Below are 22,614 nucleotides of genomic sequence, written 5' to 3'. Positions count from 1 at the left end.
AACATCCCAGAGGGTGGTGCCTGCCTCTTTAATTTAATTTTTGTTGCCAGTCCTGGGCTTGAACTCAGGGTTTATGCTCTATCCCGAGCTTTTTTTTTTTTTGCTCTACCACTTGCGCAACAGTTCTATATCTGGCTTCTTGGTGCTTAATTGGAGAATCTCACAGACTTTCCTGCTCAGGTTGACTTGGAGCCACGGTCCTCAGATCTCAGCTTCCTAAGTAGTTAGGATTACAGGGATGAGCCACCCTTGTTCGGTTCTGTGAATGTTTTAGTTTTTTATTTCTGTGCCCATCCTGAGGCACAAATTTAGGGCACAGTGCTGTTCCTGAGCTTTTGTGCTCAAGGATAACACTTTACCACTTTGAGCCACAGCTCTACTTCCTGCATTTTGGTGGTTTGTTGGAGATAAGTCTCATGGAGGGGCTGGGAAGGTGGCTCAGGGGTAGAGTGCTTGCCTCGCATGCATGAGGCCCTGGGTTCGATTCATTAGCACCACATAAGAAGAAAAAGCCAGAAGTGGCTCTGTGGCTCAAGGGGTAGAGTGCTAGCCTTGAGCTGAAGAGCTGAGGGACAGCGCCCAGGCCCAGAGTTCAAGTCCTACAGCCAACAAAAAAAAGAGAGAGGACAGAGAAAAGGAGAGAAGACAGAAAGAGAGAGGAGAGAGAAGTCGGAGAAAAAGATGGAGAACAGAGCCAGAGATGAAGATATGGAAGAATTAGGAGCAGGGAAGAGGGGACAAGCATGGAGTGGACAGGTCAGCCAGCATTGGGGCCAGTCCAGTGGCACATTGGGCTGAGCCCTGGATTGGGCACTCACAATGTGGCTTTCAGGAGCCTTTACGGCCTGGAGGTATTTGGGGTGCTGTGGGGTGGGGCAGATGGAGTGAAGGCCTGGAGCGCTGGGCCCACAAGAGCGGGGGTGGCCTGGCTGGGCAGCAGATGTGCCTTCCAAAGGAGATGTTCCCAGGTGGCAGCGCCTGCATGTCCCAGCTGGGCACTGGAGACCCGGCTACTCATGCAGTCCGGCCATGTAGCTTGGGCTCAGGACCTTGTGCACAATCTACAAAAGAGGCAGCCTGGCACTGGTGGCTCCTGCCCATCATCCTAGCTACTCAGGAGGCTGAGATCTGAGGATCCTGGCTCAAAGCCAGTGTGGGCAACAAAGTCCATGAGACTCTTTTTGTTTGTTGGTTTGTTTTTTGTTTTTTGGTCAGTCGTGGGGCTTGAACTCAGGGCCTGGGCACTGTCCCTGAGCAATTCAGCTCAAGGCCAGCACTCTACCGCTTGAGCCACAGTGCCATTTCTAGTTTTCCGGTGGTTCACTGGAGATAAGAATCTTACGGGCTTTCTTGCCCTGGCTGGCTTTGAACCACGATCCTCAGATCTCAGCCTCCTGAGGAGCTAAGGATTACAGGTGCATGGCCTCCTTGAGACTCTTTTTTGTTGTTGTTGTTCCGGTCGTGGGGCCTGAACTTTGGGCCTGGGCGCTGTCCCTCAGCTCTTCAGCTCAAGGGTAGCGCTCTACCACTTGAGCCACAGCACCACTTCCGGCTTTTTTCTTTTTGCTTATGTGGTGCTGAGGAATCGAACCCAGGGCCTCATGCATGCAAGGCAAGCGCTCTACCACTGAGCCACGTCCCAGCCCCACACATTTTTTTGGGGGGGTCCGGTCATGGGGTCTGACCTCTGGGCCTGGGCGCTGTCCCTCAGCTCTTCAGCTCAAGGCTAGCGCTCTACCACTTGAGCCACAGCGCCACTTCCGGCTTTTTTCTTTTTGCTTATGTGGTGCTGAGGAATCAAACCCAGGGCCTCATGCCTGCAAGGCAAGCACTCTACCACTGAGCCACCTTCCCAGCCTTCCTTGAGACTCTTTTTTTTTTTTTGTCGGTCGTGGGACCCGAACTCTGGGCCTGGGCACTGTCCCTCAGCTCTTCAGCTCAAGGCGAGCTACCACTTGAGCTACAGCGCCACTTCTGGTTTTCTGGTGGTTTGTTAGAGATAAGAGTTTCATGGTCTTTCCTGCCCGAGCTGGCTTTGAACCGCAATCCTCAGATCTCAGCCTCCTGAGGAGCTAAGGATTACAGGTGCATGGCCTCCTTGAGACTCTTTTTTGTTGTTGTTGTTCCGGTCGTGGGGCCTGAACTTTGGGCCTGGGCGCTGTCCCTCAGCTCTTCAGCTCAAGGGTAGCGCTCTACCACTTGAGCCACAGCACCACTTCCGGCTTTTTTCTTTTTGCTTATGTGGTGCTGAGGAATCAAACCCAGGGCCTCATGCCTGCAAGGCAAGCACTCTACCACTGAGCCACCTTCCCAGCCTTCCTTGAGACTCTTTTTTTTTTTTTGTCGGTCGTGGGACCCGAACTCTGGGCCTGGGCACTGTCCCTCAGCTCTCCAGCTCAAGGCTAGTGCTCTACCACTTGAGCCACAGCGCCACTTCCGGCTTTTTTCTTTGTGCTTATGTGGTGCTGAGGTATCGAACCCAGGGCCTCGAGCATGCAAGGCAAGTGCTCTACCACTGAGCCACGTCCCAGCCCCACACATTTTTTTGGGGGGGTCCGGTCATGGGGTCTGACCTCTGGGCCTGGGCGCTGTCCCTCAGCTCTTCAGCTCAAGGCTAGCACTCTACCGCTTGAGCCACAGCACCACTTCTGGCTTTTTTCTTTTTTCTTATGAGGTGCTGAGGAATCGAACCCAGGGCCTCAGGCATGCAAGGCAAGCACTCTACCACTGAGCTACCTTCCTAGCTCACTTTTTTTTAAAATCACCAATGAACCACCAAAAAAGCCAGAAGTGAAGCTATGGCTCAAGTGGTAGAGCACTAGCCTTGTGCAAAATAAGCTCAGGGACAATGCCCAGGCCCTGAGTTCAAGCCCATGACCCCAGGCAGGATGAGCCCTGCCAGCATCAAGGCTGTGACTAAGGACCCTGCCCTCACTGGTTTTCTGGGTGCAGAGGCCTTCTCCCTCAGTCTGCACACCCTCTCCTCCACCTCCCAGTCCCCGCCTGGCTATTTCAGGCTTGCGCCTGCCGCTGTCTTGAGTGGGTGCCTTAAACATGGGTTTCTCAAAATAGCCACTGCCTGCCTGTTTCCCCCGCTGCGCCTGCTGCGCCCAGCTGGCTCGTGGGTCTGCCCAGCCGCAGCTGCTCTCAGAGGGCCTGGGAGAAGGCCCAGCATCGGCTGTACGTGTTGGGGGGGGCCACAGGCCATGTCCTAGCCCCTGTGCTGAATCTGAACCCACACCCCATACGCTGAGATGCTTTATGCACAAGTCTATCTGATTATCAGAGCCCCCGTCCAGACCCTCATCCCTGCGCATGCAGGGAAACTGAGGCACAGCCATCAGAGATGGATCCCGTAATTCCACAGTTGGGTGGCATCACAGCTTGGCTTTGTGTCCAGCATCTCATCTCTGGCTCATGGGATCCATCCCTCCTGATGACCCAGCTTGGTACGTATACACACAGAGCTCAATTAGTGACACTTTCAGCCCCCCTGGTGTGACAAGGTTGGAGCCAGGGGCTCAGCAAGCACCACTTTAAGAAGCACCACTTGGGACAGGGAGGAGTGATGTGGGGCCTGATGGCCTTTCTGCGCATGTGGAGCTTGTCACCAAGCCCAAGTGGTCCAGACTGAGGGAGGAGGCTCAGGGCAATCATCCACACCAGGCAGAGCCGAGCAGGCAGCTGGATACACCTTTATTTCATGGTCGAGGGACAAGTTTGGGGGTGGGTTGGGCTGCAGAAGAACCCAGCAGGGGGCCTAGGTCTCCTCCCTCAGACCCCAGGGCCTGTGCCTCTCTCTTTGGCCAGCCACTCCACCCTCAGACTGGCAGAACAATCAGGTCTGATGGTGGGGACACTCCCTCCTTGGACTCTGGAGTGTTTAGGCAAAATCTCAGAAGCAGAAGGAAGAATGAGGCACCAGTGGTTCACTCCTGTAATCCCAGGTACTCAGGAGGCTGAGATCTAAGATCAAGGCTCTAAGCCAGGGCTGGGAAGGTGGCTCAGTGGTAGAGGGCTTGCCTTGCATGCATGAGGCCCTGGGTTTGATTCCTCAGCACCACATAAGCAGAAAAAGCGGGAAATGACACTGTGGCTCAAGTGGTAGAGTGCTCTCCTTGAGCTGAAGAGCTGAGGGACAGCACCCAGGCCCAGAGTTCAAGCCCCACAACCCACCAAAAAAAAAAAAAAGGTTCTAAGTCAGCCCAGGCAGGAAATACCATGAGACTCTTATCTCCAACTAACCAGTAAAAAGCTGGAAGAGGAGCTGTGGTTCAAGTGGTAGAGAGCTAGCCTTGAGTTAAGAAAGAAAAGAAAAGAAAAAGAAAGCTCAGGGACAGCACCCAGGCTCTGAGAATGGGCAAGAGAGAGAGAGGGTGGGAGGGAGAGAGAGGGAGGAGGGAGGAAAGAAAAGGAAAAAAAAAGGAAAGAGGGAAGGGAAGGGAAGAGCCTCTAAGCCAAAAGCAGCGGCAGGGGGAATTCTGGGGCACAATCCATGTTTCTCGGGTCCCGTTTGCAGGGGAGGGGTGCAGGGCTGTGTTGGCAGTTCCCATGGGGTGTGGGCAGGGCAAGGGGTGGGTGCCCAGGCTCAGTCCTCTTCCTCGCTGGCATAGATACGGGCCTCCCAGCGCTCCGCCATGGCGTTCTTGTGACGTGTCACCCGCGTGGCTCCCAGCACCTGCCACACAAGGGGGCCCGGGGTCGCCATTGGTTCCTGACCACCACCCCATCTCCCCAGGCAATTTACAGGAAAGGCTGGGAACAGGGGTAAAGTAAGAACAAATTTTCTTCTATTTCAGTCTCTCCCTCTATCCCCCAGCAATAGGACTAAGTTCATGCTGGATAGCAGCAGCTCAAGGAGAATGATAGATGATCAATGTTGCTAATCATTGGAGGTAGCTAGGCTGTCCCCACCTCTCCTTGAAAAGAGGTGCCTTTGCCAAACAGAGTGGCAAAGGATCCTAGCACGGGGAGGCTGAAGCAGGAGGATTGTTTCAGCCTAGGAGTTTGTGTTGTAGACTGGGAGAAATAGCCTTGCTGAGCACCAATGGCTCAAGGCCTGTAATCTTAGTTACTCAGGAGACTGAGTTCTGAGGATCATGGTTCTTAACTCCAGTGAGCTTCTAGAAGCCCAGATGTAGAGTTGTGGCTCAAATGGTAGAGTGCTAGCCTTGAGCCAAAAATGCTAAAGGACAGCACCCAGGCTTCAAGCCCCAGGACTGGCAAAAAGAAAAGAAAAGAAACATCCTTGTTCAGAGTCTAATCTACTATAATTTTCACCATCAGATAAAAAGGCAGCACACAGATCCCTTGCTATAATCTGCCCAGGGTAGACATCATCAGTAGATGACTGCAAAATCTACCTCGGCAGACATGACCAATGGAACAGATACCTAGTACAATCCCACAGGGAGAAGAAAGGCCTTCAAAGGTCCAGGTGATGAGGAGAGAGGAGATGAACAGGGAAGGGCGTGGAGTCCTTGGAGATCACTCACCTCTGAGTTGACACGATCCGAGGGGTTGATGCCTGCATACTGGAAGAGGAATGAGAGTGAGCTCAGGTCCTTTCTGCCCTGCCCTCGTGCCTGCCTTCAAGTTCACACCTGGGGCAGAAGGGAGGCATTCCCTGCCCAGGGAGTAACCCCCAGGTTCCAGGGTCACCCCCAAATTCAAAGCCATCTGCTGTACCTGCACAGTCTGGCCCCTCCACAGACAGACTCTACTCACCCACAGCTCCTTCTTCTTCTGCCCGGGAGCGCTCTCTGTCGGGGCCTGCGCAGTCCACACCAGGCCGGAGTGCAGGTGGATGGGGGTGAACAAGGGGGACTCTGACACCGAGTAGCTACCTGTAATACCTGTGGAGAATAAGAGAAGCAAAGGATTAGAGAGAGTGGAATGCTTGTCAAACCTTAACTTGGAGACACAGGCCTCTGTCCGAGAGGCTGAAGCTGTGAAGAAGATGGCGACAAGGTGATCAAAATATCATCTCACAAGGGCTGGGAAGGTGGCTCAGTGGTAGAGCGCTTGCCCTGCATGCATGAGGTCCTGGGTTCGATTCCTCAGCACCACATAAGCAAAAAAAGAAAAAAAGCTGGAAGTGGCGCTCTGGTTCAAGTGGTAGAGCACTAGCTTTGAGCTGAAGAGCTGAGGGACAGTGCTCAGGCCCAGAGTTCAGGCCCCACGACCGGACCCCCCCAAAAAAAATCAACTCACAAAATACTGGATAGACTGACCAAGCAAAAAAAAAAAAAAAAGCACAAAGCCTTATGGAGAATATTTTGTATTGAGCAAGAAGACCAACCAAGAGCCTGGTACCAGTGGTACGAAGGAGGCTGAAATCTGAGGATCACGGTTTGAAGGCAGCCTGGGCAGGAAAGTTAGTGGGATCTTTCCTTCCTTCCTTCCTTCCTTCCCCCTTTCTTCTTCCTTCTTCTTCCTCCTCCTTCTCCTTCTTCTTTTTATTAATGTTTTTTTTTATTGTGAAAATACCATACATTGGGTTTATAGTTACACAAGCAAGGTAATGAGTACATTTCTTATCAAGCATTGTTGCCTCCTCCATTGTTTTTCCTTTACCATCCCTGCCCCCCCATCTCCACGACCACACTCCCCGCCTTCTTCTTCTTTTTCTTCTCTTCCTCCCCCCCCACCTCCTCCTCCTCCTCCTCCTTCTTCTTCTTTGTCCTGGGGCTTGAACTTTATGGCCTGGCAACTGTCCCTGAGCTTCTTTGGCTAGCACTCTACTTCTTGAATCACTCCACTGCTTGCCTCTTTCAGTCCTTTCTGTTTATGTGGTACTGAGGAATTGAACCCAGGGCTTCATGCATGCTAGGCAAGCACTACCCCTAAGCCACATTCGCAGCCCCTGTGAGCCTTTTATCTCCAACACACACACACACACACACACACACACACACACACAGACAACCAAAAACCAAACCAAAACAAAACCCAGAAGTGGCGCTGTGGCTCAAGTGGTAGAGCGCTAGCCTTGAGCAAAAAAGGTAAGGGACAGTGCCCAGGCCCTGAGTTCAAGCCCCAGGACTGGCATTCCCCCCCCAAAAAAAAATTAACCAACCAAAAAGATAAACATCTGTGAAACACAATGCATTTAATAACAAAACATTCAAATCCATAAAGCAAAGACCTGAAGGCAAATCTGACATTTCCCTTCAAAATCTGCTAACGGAGCTGGCTGGGAGATACTGTCACCCCCCCAAACCTCACCTCTCTACCCTCCTTATTCCACCCTGAAAACCCCAAGCAAAACAGTCATGCCCTGTTCCCCTCCTTACCAGACGCCCGGGAAGAGCTCCTGGAGTCTTGCTCCAAGTCTTCAGCTGGTGTTGGGGAGAAGACCTCGGGGAAGAAGGCGTTCCTCCGCTCCTCTGCCACCTCCCTCTCACGACGCAGAACATTCTCCACCTCCTTCTCCAGCAGATCTGATGACTGAGATCTCTGCAGCCTCAGAACTGGGGCCCCATCCACCTCCCAGCCCCAGACATGGGGTGTCTCAGCCTGCTGGGGGACATCGGGGACCCAGAACCTCAGGGGACGCAGAAGGAAGTACTCCCTTCGCACCACACCCCTGTTGACTTTCAGGGACCCCCGTGGGGGCTTGGAGGGTGCTTGCTTTGTGCTCAAGGGTTTGACAGAAGATTCTGAGCGGTGCCTTGGAGATCCTGTAGCCTTCAGAGGGGCCGCTGCTTTGGCCTCTTCTGTGGAGGGGCCATCCAGCTTGCTGTACACTCGGAAGGCTGAGAATTCTTGTTGGGGTGTCCCAGATCCCAGGTATGGCTGGTAGGCATCCAGTGGGATTCGATTGACCTTTCTCACTTCTGGAGCTTGATCGGCTGCCCGGGCATCGGGGACAGGGTCAAGGATGGAGTCTGAGCTGAAGCTTCTACTGAGTCCGAGCTGGGGACCCTCAGAAACCCAATCGGGGGTTGAGGCCCGACCCACTTGCAGCCCCTCTCTCCGGTGGTCTTCCTCACGCTGCGTCTCCTGCACCATGTCCCGCTGGACGTAGAGAGACGGGCGGCCCCTGTCCCGCCGTGGGGGCTCCACCAGGTTCACCTTGCTCAGCACTGGCCTGGTGGGGATCAGAACCAGCTCTTGGTGGCTGGTTGCCCGCTGGAGGCCCCTCTGCTGCCGCAGATCGGCCTCCCGCTCCTGGGCCAGTCGGATCTCACGCTCGATGGGGGTCTCCTTGGAAGGTTCTGGAGATGGCACCTGGTTCTGGGAGCTAGGGCTGCCTGGGCTGCGGAGGCTGGGCTCCACAGGCAAACCATGGCTCCTCTTCTCCTTGACCCCCTCCTTCACCTGGGGTGTGACAGGGACCACATGCCCATTGGCTACACGGGGCCCATTCAAGGCCTTGGGGGCCTGGCTGTGCCCGGGTGTGGTGCGGGGAGGGGCTGCCCTGCCTAGGGGAGTCTGCGGGACAGAGTTCAGGGTCGCCTGCTCCAGGCTCAGGAACTGTTGTCTGGCTGCGAGAAAGTCAATCTGCTCACTGTCCACCAAATTCTCCTCCAGGGGAAGGGACTGAGGTTGACTGGGGCATCTGGAGCCCCCACGGTCTGCGGTGCCCCAGAGCGTGGCCACTGTACCACCCTTTTTGACCGCTTGGCCTTGGATGACCGCCCAGCGCTCCTGCTCCAGGTCCTGGGGCTGTCTGAGGACTGTCTCACTGGCATCTAAGTAGTAAGTCTTCATTTCCTCGTCATCATCTTCCTCCAGGTAGAGGGGCCGAGGGGACAGATGGCTGGAGGCTAGCCTGCTGCAAGATGCCCCTGTCCTTCCCATGTTTAGCTGGGCCTCACGGTCAGTGTCCCACATCTGGGGTGCATCCAGGCCCCAATTGTTGGCCTCAGGTCCCACACCCACTAGTTCAATGGCATAGCTGTTGTCTCCCTCGAGGGCCAGGCCAGTGATACGGCTTGAGTGGGATCTGCTGAAAATGGGGTATCTGGTCACCCGGTCCATCTCCCTGAGGAGAACTTATTCCTTGAATGGAGACCTCTGGGCTTGCTAAGGGAAGGAAAAAAAAAAAAAGATATGAACTCATTGGGTTTGAGGAGGGACAATTTCTAGTCTTTTACGTTTAAATTTAGAGGTTATATAGCAAATGGCCTCTGAGATCGGCTGAGAGCTAGGTAATGTAATGGGTAATTGACCCTCCCAGCCTGGCCAATCACGGCCTTCTGCTCTCTGGCTTCTGTGATTGGTTGGAACAATAGGGACGTGATTCAGGCAGGCCAATCAGAGCATTCTTCACGCTGATCCTGTCTGGCCAGTTTATAGCATCCTGCCCTTTAGCCTTTATGATTGGTTCAGAGCTAGATAAGTGACCCAACCAGGCCAATAACAGAAAATGAGACTTTATCCTTTATTTTGTTCATTTATTTTTGGTGTGTGCTGGTACTGGAACTTGAACGCTCTCTCTTAGATTTTTCACTCAAGGATAACAACTGCTTGAGTCACAGTTTCACTTCTGGCTTTTGGTGGCTCACTAGAGATAAGAGTCTTATAGAATTTCCTCCCCAGGGCTGGCTTTGAACTGGCACTTGGAACTCTCTATTCTTTCTGAGTTGGGGAGCTACACTCCTAATCATAAGCGATAAAGGGCTTGTTACCCAAGCTATGGCCAAGACAGGTGCTGCTTATTATTCAAAAACTTGGAGCTACAATTGAGGTTCTTTCAAACTCAGGGACAGGGATGAGTTGCAGGACTTTCCTTTGCCAGATAGGCCCTTTAACTTTCTGTCTATGAGGATCATGGTTCAAAGCCAGCCTAGGCAGAAAAGTCTTCAAGATTCTATCTCTAATGAAGCAGCAAAAACCTGGAAGTGATTTGGGTACCAGTGGCTCATGCCTATAATCTAAGCTTCTCATGAGGCTGAGATCTGGAGACCAAGATTGGAAAAAAGTTCAGGAAGAAAAGTCTGGGAGAGGGCTGGGAAGGTGGCTCAGTGGTAGAGGGCTTGCCTCACATGCATGAGGCCCTGGGTTCGATTCCTCAGCACCACATAAACAGAAAAAGCTGGACGTGGTACTGTGACTCAAGTAGTAGAGCGCTGAAGAGCTGAGGGACAGTGCTTAGACTCAGAGTTTAGGCCCCACAACAGACAAAAAAAAAAGAAAAAAGAAAGTAAACTCTGGGAGACTCCTATTTCCAGGGCAGGGTGGAGTGGGATGGGTTGGGGGGAGGGGAGCTAGATTAGAGTCTCATGAATTTGCCCAGGATGTCTCCAAACTATAATCTTCAGCCTCCTAAGTAGCTAGGATTAGGGATTATAGACATAAGCCATTGGCCATCAGCTAATATTGTGTGTGTGTGTGCACCTGTGTGTGTGTGTGTGTTGGTTCTAGGCCTTGAACTTGGCCTGAGCGCGCTCCCTGAGCCTCTCTGTGCTCAAGGCTAGTGCTCTACCATTTGAGCTACAGTGCTACTTCCGGGTTCTGAGTGGTTAATGGGAGATGAGAGTCTCATGGGGACTTTCCTGTCTGACCTGGTTTGAACAGTGATCCTCAGATCTCAGCCTCCGGAGCAGCTGGGATTACAGGCATGAGCCACGGATGCTTAGTCACCTCATCGATCCATCCTGCCTCTGGCCTCTGGCAGAACAGCATCTGGATTCTTGGTTTCCACATCCTGTTCTGCCCCACTCCCACTCATCTAGGCTGCCCCCTGCCTCTACCTCCCCCTTGGCAGGTATCATCCACAGCCCCATAAAGCCAGGATGAGCCACCAACACCTTGGACCTTGTCCCTGGGCACAGGAGGGGCCATGGACTCAAGGTGACACCCTAGGCCAGTGTCCTGAGGTCCCTGCTCTCATGTATCCTTGACAAGGTGGCACCCAGCTTTTATTGGCTGTATCTCTTGATGTCCACCGGTTTGGTGCTCAGGGTCACCCTGTGACCTCAGCCCAGCCCTCCAGATTGCCAGCACAGCCTATTCTACCTGTAGCCACCTGGGTCCCCAGCTCATACGACACCTCTTCCAGGAAGGTCCCTGATTATGTGATATTATTACTGCCATAATCTGCTGGTGGTACATCCATTTGTATATACCAAAGATTATGGCCAGAACTGGTAGTTCAGGCCTGCAACCCTAGCTACTCACAAGACTGAGATCTGGAGGATCAAGATTCAAAGAACCTTAGGCAGAAAAACCTAGGCAGAAAAATCCACAAGACTATTACTCAAATTAATCAGTGAAAAGCTGTAGTAGTGGCATGGCTCAAGTGGTAGAGCACCAGTCATAGGCAAAAAAAAAAAGGATTTAAAAAAACAACTGAGCAAAAGCTGGGCACTAGTGGCTCACACATTTAATCCTAGCTACTCAGGAGGCTGAGATCTGAGGATCATGGTTCAAAGCCAGCATGGGCAGAAAAGTCTGTGAGACTTTTTTTTTTTTTTGCCAGTCCTGGCCCTTGAAGTCAGGGCCCAGGCACTGTCCCTGAGCTTCTTCTACTCAAGGATAGTGTTCTACCACTTGAGCCACAGCACCACTTCCGTGGTGCTGTATGTGGTACTGAGGAATCGAACCTAGGGCCTCATGCATGCTAGGTGAGCCTTGTACCACTAGGCCATGTGAGATTCTTTTTTTTTTTTTTTGGGTCCAGTCGTAGGCCTGAACTCTGGGCCTGGGCACTGTCCCTCAGCTCTTCAGCTCAAGGCTAGCACTCTACCACTTGAGCCACAGCGTGACTTCCAGCTTTTTTCTTTTTGCTTATGTGGTGCTGGGGAATCGAACCCAGGGCCTCATGCATGCAAGGCAAGCGCTCTACCACTGAGCCACCTCCCCAGCCCCTCTGTGAGACTCTTATCTCCAATTAACCACCAGAAAAACTGGAAGTGGCATTGTGGTTCAAGTGGTAGAGCGCTTGCCTTGAGCTGAAGAGCTCAGGAACAATGCCCAGGCCCAGAGTTCAAGCCCCATGACCAAAACAAAACAAAACCAAAAAGCTGAGCAAGGATGCAAGGCCTTGAGTTCAAGCCCCAATAACAACACCTATAATTAGGAGACTTAGGGGCTGGGAAGGTGGCTCAGTGGTAGAGTGCTTGCCTCGCATGTATGAGGCCCTGGGTTCGATTCCTCAGTACCACATAAGCAGAAAAAGCCAGAAGTGGCGCTATGGCTCACATGGTAGAGCGCTAGTCTTGAGCTGAAGAGCTGAGGGACAGTGCCCAGGCCCAGAGTTCAGGCCCCAGAACCAACAAAACAAAAACAAAAAAGGAAACTTAATCAATAAACTCCAGCCAAACAGAACTGACTGAGCCTTAGCCTTGTAAAGTAGTCAGTCTGCAGCCCTTACCCCAGCTTTTCTTTTTTTAAAAATTTTTTTATTGGTTGTGGAGCTTGAACTCAGGGCCTAGGCTCTGACCTGAGCTCTTTTGCTCAAAGCTAGTATTCACTCTACTACTTTGAGTCACAGCTCCACTTCCAGTTTTTCGGGTAGTTAATTGGAGATAAAAATCTCATGGACAGGGGCTGGGAAGGTGGCTCAGTGGTAGAGCGCTTGCCTTGCATGCCTGAGGCCCTGGGTTCGATTCCTCAACGCCACATAAGCAAAAGGAAAAAAGCCAGAAGTGGCGCTGTGGCTCAAGTGGTAGAGTGCTACCCTTGAGCTGAAGAGCTGAGGGACAGCACCCAGGCCCAGAGTTCAGGCCCCACAACCGGACGCCCCCCCCAAAAAAAATCTCATGGACAGCCCGGTGCCAGTGGCTCATGCCTGTCATCCTCCCTACTCAGAAGGCTGAGATCTGAGGACTATAGTTCAAAACCAGCTTCATTGGCCTGGCACTGGTAGCTCATGCCTGTAATCCTAGCTACTCAGGAGGCTGAGATCTGAGGCTCGTGGTTCAAAGCCAGCCCAGGCAGGAAAGTCCATGAGACTCTTATCTCCAATAAACCACTCAGAAAACCGGAAGTGGCGGTGTGGCTCAAGTGGTAGAGCGCTAGCCTTGAGCTGAAGAGCTGAGGGACAACACCCAAGCTCAGAGTTCAAGCCCCACGACCAATAAAGAACAAAACATTAAAAACTCCACCACCACCAACAAAAAAAACAGGAAATGTTTCAGTTGAAGGTTGTGTCTCCCCTGGCATGAAATCATCATTCAGGATCTCCTCCACCCGAGCCTACAACAGGCTTTCCAGAAAAGACTGAAGCCAGGTGTGATGACTCATGCTTATGATCCTAGCTACTTTGGAGGCGGAGATTTGGAGCATTGTAGTTTGAGCATATCAAGTTTGTGAGACTCCATTTCAATCTGCAGAGGTGAGTGTGGTGAAGCACATCTCTTATCTCAGATACAGGAAAAGGCAAAATGTAGGAGGATCACAGTCCAGGCTGACCCAAATATAAAGTGAGACTCTACTTCAAAAATAGTGGGGCGCTGGTGGCTCATGCTTGTAATCCTAGCTACTCAGGAGGCTGAGATCTGAGGATTGAGGTTCAAAGCCAGCCTGGGCAGAAAAGTCCATGAAACTCGTATCTCCAATTTAAAAAACCCACCAGAAAACTAGAAGTGGGGGTTGGGAAGGTGGCTCAGTGGTAGAGTGCTTGCCTTGCATGCATGAGGCCCTGGGTTTGTTTCCTCAGTACCACATAAGCAGCAAAAGCTGGAAGTGGTGCTGTGGCTCAAGTGGTAGAGCGCTAGTCTTGAGCTGAAGAGCTGAGGGACACTGCTCAGGCCCAGAGTTTAGGCAAAAGGGAGTTGGAAACATAGCTCAAGTGACAAAGCACTTGCCCAACAAACTTTGAGGTGATTCTCCAGTACAGCCAAAAGTGGCTTTGTCAACACCATGTACTCCAAGCACTGACACAGGTCTTGCAGACACAGCTGCTCTTCCAGCCCAGTACTGGCCCTGAAGGACAACCCAAGGTCATACCGTCTCACACCTGAGACAGGTACACTCCTACCTTAGGAGTATCCATCATATTCACAGACCTTTTGGGGGACCTGAAGGGGTCTTGTGGCCAGACTGTGAGTGTCTCTCTTCCCTCTGGTAGGGTAAAGATAGGGGTACCCCCAATTCTGCCTCATTCTTCCCTGTGAGTCTCAGAGGGCAGTGGGTCTAGAGTTCAAGGCTATGGGTGGACAGGACATTGTAGCCTCTGCTTTTCTCTTTATTTTTGTCCATGTGGGTCTTGAACTCAAGGCCTGGGTGCTATCTCTGAGCTCTTTTACTCAAGGCTAGCACTCTGACACTCTGAACCACAGCACCACTTCTGGTTTTCCAGTGGCCAATTGGAGAGAAGAGTCTCACAGATTTTCCTGCCCAGGCTGGCTTTGAACTGCGATCCTCACATCTCAGCCTTCTGAGTAGCTAGGATTACAGGTGTGAGCCACTGGTGCCCAGCCTAGATGTTACTTAGTGCAGCACGCTGAGCTTGGCAAATAGTAGGTGCCCAATAAATGTTCTCACAGTGGTTTCAGACCTTATTATTTTTTATGTCCATATTGAGGATTGAGCTCAGGGCCTAGATGCTATCTCTGAGCTTTTTTTTTTCTCAAGGCTGGTGCTCTACCGCTTGAGCCATGGCTCCACTGCAAGCTTTTTTTCTGGTTAATTGGAGAGAAGAGAGTCCTGGACTTTCCTGCCCGGGCTGACTTTGAACCTCAATCCTTAGATCTCAGCCTCCTGAATAACTAAGATTACAGGTGTGAGCCATCAGCACTGGGCTAGACTTTATTTCTGTCAGGGTAGGGTCCCCTGAAGGGGCCATGATGGATGGAAAGGGGGACCAGCATACACAGAGGCTCCAGTGGGGAACTGCCCCCCCCTCCACTAGTGTCCCCAGGAGCACTCAGTCCTTATGAGGATCACTCATCTCCCGGATTGATTTTAGAGGGAACTGAAGCCCCAAGACAAGTGCTCTTCTGGGGAAGGTGAAGAGAAGTTGATAATGATTCCCACAGCTGAGCCCTCTCCCAGCCCAACTGGCTGCTTCCTATAGGAAGCCTCTGTGGATTGCTCCGTCCTGCTCTGCCCACCCCCATCCTGTAACGAACTTGGGATCCAGACCGAAACTTCATTTATGGTTCCTTTGCTTTGTGATGCACCTGCCTCCTCTGGCCAACTGCCCAAGGGGCAAAGGCTGCCTGGGGGCCAGCAGGTCACCCACAGGGAGAGGCCCCTGGGAGTCCCCAGCCTTCCCGTGGATTAAGGTCATCCCTGTCATGGGGAATTCCAGCCTGAGCCCTATCTGGTGTCCCATTCACAGGCTGATCCTCACCAGACCCGACCAGATTGGAGGGGGTCCCAGCCCCAGACTCTGAGACACTCCCTCAGCATAATTGGCCAGGACTCCCCAGGGGTGCCCAGAAAAAAAATAGGGGCCTCATGGCTTCTGGCTATAGGGTCATTGTGGGGCTAGTCCCTCCCTTGGAAATTTAGAGGTTCAAGATGTTAGGATTGGGGGTACACACGGAAACCCCCAGAAATCTCAGAGCTAAGATGCAAAGACTAGCTTGAGATGCGGTGGGAGAAGAGAATACGGGGTAGGCATGGGGGGAGGGGAGCTCCCTGTGCCTTGAAGGCCCCTCAAATAAGCTGACCATGCCCAGGACACGTGACCCTCCCCCGGGCTCCAGACAGCCTCACGCAGGCCCCACTCTGCGTGGGACCCCCTCACCCCGGCCTTATCCACCAACTCCAGGGGCCTCTTGGTCACCCCTAGAACTCTAACCTTCCGATTCTGGCTCCTCCCCTTTCCCCGAGTTGCTAGGAGACAAGAGGCCCCACCTGGGGAGCCGGGCCCCTCCACCCAGCCCCACCCAGGCTCTGAAAACAAAGTCCAGAGTTGAAGGGAGAAAGAGGACACCGGGAGGAGAGTGGGCGGCCCAGTGCGCACACAGGTGGGGCTGGGGGGTGAAGGTTGGGGGGAAGGGAGCTGGGGAGACTGGGGGTGGGGTTGGGTAGGCTTGGCCCATGGAGCCTGAACTCATCTCAAAGGCCTTGAAGTTACCACCGCCACCAGCGGGCACCGCCCAGCTTTCCCGCTCCTGCGGCCACCAGTGCCCACGGCTCTGGGCCTGACTGTTTTGTGGAGCTGGGCACCAAGCCCTAAGTCCAGCCTCATTTTTCCCATCCAGGAAACAGGCGATGCTGTGGTGTTTGACTCCCATGGAGCCATGGGAGAATTCCCCCAGGAATCTCCTGTCCACAGGAGATTTCTGGGGGGTTTTGAGATACTCCAAAACACTGACAAGGAGGGCGCAAGGTTCAGGCCGAATCTGGGTGGAGGGTTAGAGACTGCAGGGCCAGGATGGCTCAGCCCTGCGCTGTGTGTCCCCTAGGGTTGGGGTTTTGCCATGTCTCACCCCACGGAGGGGGTCCTCTGACCCCCCCCCCCCCAGCTCTCCTTCTAGGCAAACCTGCAGAGCTCATGCCTGGAATGCCAGTTACTCAGAAGGCTGAGGCCTGAAGATCGTGGTTCAAATCCAGCCTGGGTAGGAAAGTCCATGAGACTCTCATCTCCAAATAAACCACTAAAGAAGCCAGAAATGGAGCTGGGGTTCAAAGTACTCCCCTTAAGCAAAACAACAACAACAACAAAAGGGCAGGGCTCAACTCAGACCCCCGAGTTAAAAGCCCAAATACTGGCACACAAAAATAAACTCTCCCAAATCTCAGGGGACTTAAGAGCAGCTGTAGATAAAGAGGCTGCCAACCCAGATTATGGGGCTCAGCAATGCACCTCTGCCTGCACCCCTTTCCGGCCTCTTCATCCCCGAGTGGCAGATCTGTAAGGTGAGATTCGTCTACAGTGGTCCAGCTGGGATTTGAAGGCAAATAGGTACTCCATGACCACTCCTGGGGGGAAACTGAGGCCCAGAGGGACAGGAACCAGAACACAGTGTCCTGGTGGTGGTGGGGAGGGGGGAGAGGGGAGGGGGAGGAAGGACACAAGGCTCCGATTTTCCTGCCCCTCCCTTCCCAGACTAGAACTGGCCTTCCACTCAGAGTTCCTAAGCTCTTATAAGATCTATGGCAAGGCAACAGGGTCTGAGAGAGAATGGATTGCTGAGCAGGTGTGTGTGTGTGTGTGTGTGTGTGTGTCTGTCTGTCTCTGTGCGTGTGCATGTGCCTCCCTGTCCTCCAACTCCCCTCAGGCTCCCCCCCCTCCCCAAATCCAGTCTCTCTGCTGTGGGGACTCTGGTCAGGCCCTGCTGTTCCCTGGAGGCCATGAGGCCAGCAGAAGCAGCCCTGAAGCTCAGGTAGGGTGTGGCACCTCTATAGCCCTGGGGCCCCACGGGAACCAGGAAACCAGTGAGTCACCTGCAGCCACCCTCGCGGCCCAAGGCCTTACCTGGCCAGGTGCTGAGAAGCAGGTAGAGGCCACAAGCGCCCGGCTCTCCTCCTCCGTAAGGGGTGGTGGTAGTGGGTAGGTGACACCAGCCAGCTTCACCCAGGCCCTGCTGGCGCCTTCCCTTTTATGGCTCCCGTACCTGGCGGCCCCGCCCCGTCCAGCCCCGTCCAGGCCGCACCCCTCTCCCCTCTCCACCCAGGATGAAACTCAAGAAGTCCAGGAAGTGGGGCTTCCACGCTGTTTATTTGCTTCTCTGGGAAAAATCAAGGGGCCTGGTCACAGGTCGAAAGCAGGACTCAGCCAGGGCACTTCAGCGGAGGCTCACGGTTCCAGGGCAGATGTGGGGATAGGCGGTTGGGGGGGATCCCATGGCAGGATCCCCAGCCCCCACCCCCCTCCCAAAGTGGGCGTGACAGAGACTGGAGCCAGGCTCCCGTCTGGGGTGGCTTGTACCCTCCTTTGTGGCTCTGGGTGCTGATGGGACCAAGAAATGGTCTAAGCACTGGGCACCAGGCTAGAGGCCCTGGAGATGGGCCGAGATGGAGCCTGGTGGCCCAAAGCCAGCTTGTGAAGAGAGGGTGTCTGCGTGCGTGGGCACGAATGTGCCTCTGGGGACGAGTGTGGCTGCTCTCCAGGTATGTGTATATGGGGGAGCTTTGCCACTTCCAGGGAGGAGGCCAGGGGAGAAGGGGCTGGGTAGCAAATGGGGGAGTCTCCTGCTCCAACCCATGGGGCCTCACCCCACCCCAGGCTGGACCTCCTTGTCCAGACCCTCTCTGCAGAGCTGGTAAGCAGGGTCTGATTTCCAGGGTATGGTAGGGGGGACCCCAAAACCCCAATCCAAGTAGGCTAAAGGAGAGGCCAAAGGTCACTCCCAGGGATCCCCAAATTAGCACCAGGAGGGAGGAGGGCCCGGGGGGGGGGAGAAAGGGAATGCTTAGGACAAGAAGCCCCCTGCCTCATGTAAGGGGGGAGGCTGTTTGAAGACCCCTAACCTGCTCTGTCTAGAAGCCAGCCCAGGGATGACAGGCCCTTCCCCAGTGGGGGATGTGTCCCCAGCCCCCCCCAGCTCTATTAGCCACTGGCTAAGCCTGGAGGGGGGCACGGCAGACAAGGGGGTCTCCACTTGAAGACCTCAAGGTCCCCCCAAAAGAAGTGTGGCCCTACCCCAACTGCCTGCGACTGGGAAGGCCAATGCTTGACCAGGGAGCCCCACTTCCAAACCTGGGCAGCCCCAAGAACCCTTCAGCTCCCAGTCCCCTTTGAGAATCTTCTAGAAGTGACAGAAAGGCACAGGCGAGCCCGGCCCAGGGCGGCATGGAGTTCACACCAGCCAGGACCACGGTGGGCGTGAGCTGTATCTGTGGAGCTGCCACGATATTGGGGGGTGGGGCCTGGGGGTGTGGGGGGGTCCCTCATTCCTGGAAAATCGTGCCCGCCCATCCCTCCCTCCCTCACCTGGTAAGGGGTGCACGGCTCAGTGATTCGGGGTGAGTGTTGAGTGTGGTGATCAGCAGGGCCCCTGTCCCCTCTCTTTTCCAGCTGAAGGAAATTCGGGGGACACGGAGAACTCAGGCGTGTCCCGGTGTTTGGGGCGGGGGTGGGGAGGGGGCCGTGAAGTAGTGAGTCGAAGGTGGGCAGACTCCAGGAAGGACTGGGCTGCTGGTGGGGTATCGGTGGAGTAGAGGGCAGGGGTGGGGAAGGGAGGGGTGCAGGGGTTCAGGGGAGAGGCCGGGCCGGGTCACATGATGGAGCAACATTTACAGCGCTGTTTCTTCATGTCAAGGTCCTGGGCGTCGGAGGCCGTGGCCTTGGGCCCTGCCGGCTTCTCCTCCTGGGAGCCCTCGGTGGCGGGGGGCTCGGCGGCGCTGCCGTTGGGTGGGGCGGGCTCCTTTGGTTCGGCTGCATCCCCGATCACCACCAGCTCGGCCTTGATGGTGTCCTGCAGCCCCAGCACCTTCTTGGTCTCTGCCTCGTCCTCCACGTTCTGGTAACCCATGAAGATCATGGTGACCGGCGGCTCCTGACCAGGCTGAATGCCCGGGGGTCCTGACGTAGCTTCTCCAGGCTGGGTTTGTACCCCAGTAATCTCTCGTCTGGAAGGTGTGGTCCGGACAGCTTCCTCCGAGGACCCCCGGGGCTCTGCCGGCCCTGCTGTGGACCCTGCTTCACTCAGCGTGACCTCGTCAGCTTTATGGATGAGTTCATCCACCTCGGAGGAACTCAAGGGGTGAATTCCATTGTCAGCTGTACCGTCTACTGCATGGACCACTGTGGGGGGGGGGGAGAGCGAGCGACGGGGAGAGAGAAAGAGAGAGAGAGAATGAGCCTGGCTCCTAGATGCGACATACCAGCTTGGAGGTTTAGCAGGATATCAACACTGATGGCCAGATGTGGTGGTATACTCCTACAATCCCAGCTACTCACACTTGTAATCCTAGCTACTCAGGAGACAGATCTGAGGATCACAGTTTGAAGTCAGCCCAGGCAGGAAAGTCCCTGTGAGACTCATCTTCAATTAACCACTAAAAAACTGGAAGTGAGGGGCTGGGAATGTGGCTTAGTGGTAGAGTGCTTGCCTAGCATGCATGAGGCCCTGGGTTCGATTCCTCAGTACCATATACACAGAAAAATCCGGAAGCCGGGCTGGGAAGGTGGCTCAGTGGTAGAGTACTTGCCTTGTATGCATGAGGCCCTGGGTTCGATTCCTCAGCACCACATAAGCAAAAAGAAAAAAGCCGGAAGTGGCGCTGTGGCTCAAGTGGTAGAGCGCTAGCCTTGAGCTGAAGAGCTGAGGGACAGCGCCCAGGCCCAGAGTTCAGGCCCCACAACCGGACCCAAAAAAAAAAAAAACAGAAGAAAAAAAAAAAGAAAAATCCGGAAGTGGTGCTGTGGCTCAAGTGGTAGAGTGCTAGCCTTGAGCAAAAGAAGCTCAGGGACAGTGTCCAAGCTATCAAGGTTAAGCCACATGACCACAAAATAAAACAAAACAAAAAACCAGCCGGGCACTGGTGGCTCATGCCTGTAATCCTAGCTCCTCAGCCTCTGAGGATCAGGGTTCAAAGCCAGCCCAGGCAGGAAAGTCTTCGAGACTCTTTTTTTTTTTTTTTTTCTGTCGGTCATGGGGTTGAACTCTGGCCCCGGGCGCTGTCCCTCAGCTCTTCAGCTCAAGGCTAGCGCTCTACCACTTGAGCCACAGCGCCACTTCTGTTTTTTCTGGTGGTTCATTGGAGGTAAGAGTCTCGCAGCCAGGTGCCAGTGGCTCACGCCTGTAATCCTAGCTACTCAGGAGGCTGAGATCTTAGGATCTTGGTTCAAAGTCAGCCCGGGCAGGAAAGACCATGAAACTCTTATCCCCAATAAACCACCAGAAATAAACCACCACAGAAAACCAGAAGTGGCGCTGTAGCTCAAGTGGTAGAGCACTCACCTTGAGCTGAAGAGCTGAGGGACAGCATCCAGGCCCAGAGTTCAAGCCCCACGACCGACAAAAAAAAAAGTCTTGCAGACTTTCTTGCCCCGGCTGGCTTTGAACTGTGATTCTCAGATCTCAGCCTCCTGAGTACCTAGGATTACAGGCATGAGCCACTGGCGCCTGGCTCCACAAGACTCTTCTTTCCAATGAACCACCAGAAATCTGGAAGTGGCGCTGTGACTTAAGAAGCAGAGTGTAGCCTTGAGCTGAAGAGCTCAGGGACAGCGCCAAGGCCCAGAGTTCAAGCCCCAGAACCAACAAAAATAAATAAAAAATTAAAATTAAAAAGCAAAAACAAAAACAAAGAACCCCGATGGGTAATTAAAGCTCTCTAAGTATGCCAAAGTGGTATAAAAGCATTTTATTTATTCCTTTATTTGCATGTGCAAGTACTGAGGCTTGAACCCAGGGCCTCTACTCTCACTTGGATTTTTCACTCAGTTTGTGACTCCACCACTTGAGCCACACCGCCACTTAAAGCTTTTTGCTGATTAATTGGAGTTAAGAGTTTCATGGACTTTCTTGTCCCAAGTGGCTTTGAACTGGATCCTCAGATCTCTGTCTCCTGAGTAGCTAGGATTACAGGTGCGAGCCACTGGGGCCTGTCCATGTAAAACAATTTATTAGGAACCAAGGAAGACAAGGGTAGAAAAAAGCGAATTGGGATTTCATTATAGCATATGTGGAAGCATTTCCAGCCTCCTGAATCCTGGCCCACTACCTTGAAAAGTAGGTTTGAAGACAATCATAAAACTTCAGAGACAGGAAGTACCTAGCCCAGATTCACACAGCTGGGCAGGGCTGGACATTGTTCCTTCTTCAAGTCTAGAACTTAGACAAAGGAAGATTCCCCTCCCAAGCCAGGGACCCAAGAACAGGAGTCCTAAGTGCTCTGACCAGTAGACATCCTCGGGTTCATTTGGTAGACACTGAAGACATGTTGATTTTGCCTGGAGTTACTAGTTGCTATGGTTTTCTTGGCTTTGTTTATCTCCCTAACACATGCCCCGAGCCTGTGCATGTGCCTCTGGGTCTCTAGTCATTTCCTGAGCTGTGCTGAACTCTCTACTAATCCAGTCTCAGCACCCAGAGGAATGCTGAGCCACAGTCCAAAGGCAGCCCTGGAAGCTCCTTCTAGAAGACAGGTGTACTTGGGGAGGAGACAGGGACCAGCGGCCTCTTGGCCAAGGGTTGGGGCTCCCCTCCCGGATGTAGCTCAGATAGAAAGTGTTCCCCACTCCAGCTTCCCAGCCCCAGGGAGAGGTGTCCCCGCCTCAAAGCCTTCTGGTGCCTCTCAGGTGGGGCGCACCCACGTCATGAGATGGGGCTTAGTTCCCCCTAGCCGCTGCCCTCAGATAGGAATCCGAGCCCTCGGCTGGCATGGAAACCATCACTTGCTGTTGCTAAGAAACCAGAATCCAGTCTGGCAGGTCCTGAGTGGGGGGGGGGCAGGGCTGGGCAGTGGGGGGGGGTGGACAAGTGGAGGGGGCAGGGATGAGGATATGGGCGTGGTCATTCTTGCCCAGGGTCACATGGCTGGGCTTTGGGACAGACTTTGTTTTGAGTGAGTGCCAGTAGCCAGGAGCTGTCTCTTGGCTAGTTTTCTTTTTTTTCACTTTTGTTCTAGGCTGGCACTCTACCTCTTGAGCCACACCCCCACTTTCAAGTTCTTTTTTTTGGGGGGGAGTGGGGCAGCCATGGGGCTTGAACTCCGGATCTGGGCGCTGTCCCTGAGCTCTTCAGCTTCCGCCCAAGGTGAGCGCTCTACCACTTGAGCCACAGCACCACTTCTGGTTTTCTGGTGTTTTTTTTTTTT

The 22,614-nt window shown here is 53.6% G+C and overlaps 2 protein-coding genes across 4 annotated transcripts in view; both read right to left on the bottom strand.

The window, feature by feature from the left end:
• Positions 1 to 4,588: 4,588 nt before the first annotated feature.
• Positions 4,589 to 17,398, bottom strand: Misp (mitotic spindle positioning). The gene is made up of 5 exons (XM_013022795.1): positions 17,324 to 17,398; positions 7,296 to 9,030; positions 5,728 to 5,855; positions 5,496 to 5,534; positions 4,589 to 4,678 (listed from the first exon to the last, which is right to left on the bottom strand). The coding sequence occupies exons 2-5, from the start codon at positions 8,983 to 8,985 to the stop codon at positions 4,589 to 4,591; spliced, it is 1,947 nt and encodes a 648-aa protein (XP_012878249.1). The 5' UTR covers positions 8,986 to 9,030; positions 17,324 to 17,398.
• A 149-nt stretch (positions 17,399 to 17,547) lies between these two features.
• The window catches only part of Palm (paralemmin), a 29,676-nt gene continuing 24,609 nt past the window's right edge, over positions 17,548 to 22,614 (bottom strand). For all 3 annotated transcript variants that reach the window (XM_013022858.1, XM_013022859.1, XM_013022860.1), the window contains one exon: positions 17,548 to 19,594. In XM_013022858.1, the coding sequence (XP_012878312.1) occupies positions 19,065 to 19,594 (530 nt within the window). In that variant the 3' untranslated portion in view covers positions 17,548 to 19,064. The remainder of the gene's footprint in view (positions 19,595 to 22,614) is intronic.

Source organism: Dipodomys ordii, unplaced genomic scaffold (genome assembly GCF_000151885.1).
Source record: "Dipodomys ordii isolate 6190 unplaced genomic scaffold, Dord_2.0 Scaffold64, whole genome shotgun sequence".
In the NCBI taxonomy this organism is placed as follows: domain Eukaryota; kingdom Metazoa; phylum Chordata; class Mammalia; order Rodentia; family Heteromyidae; genus Dipodomys; species Dipodomys ordii.
This window is presented reverse-complemented; position numbering and strand designations above follow the sequence as displayed.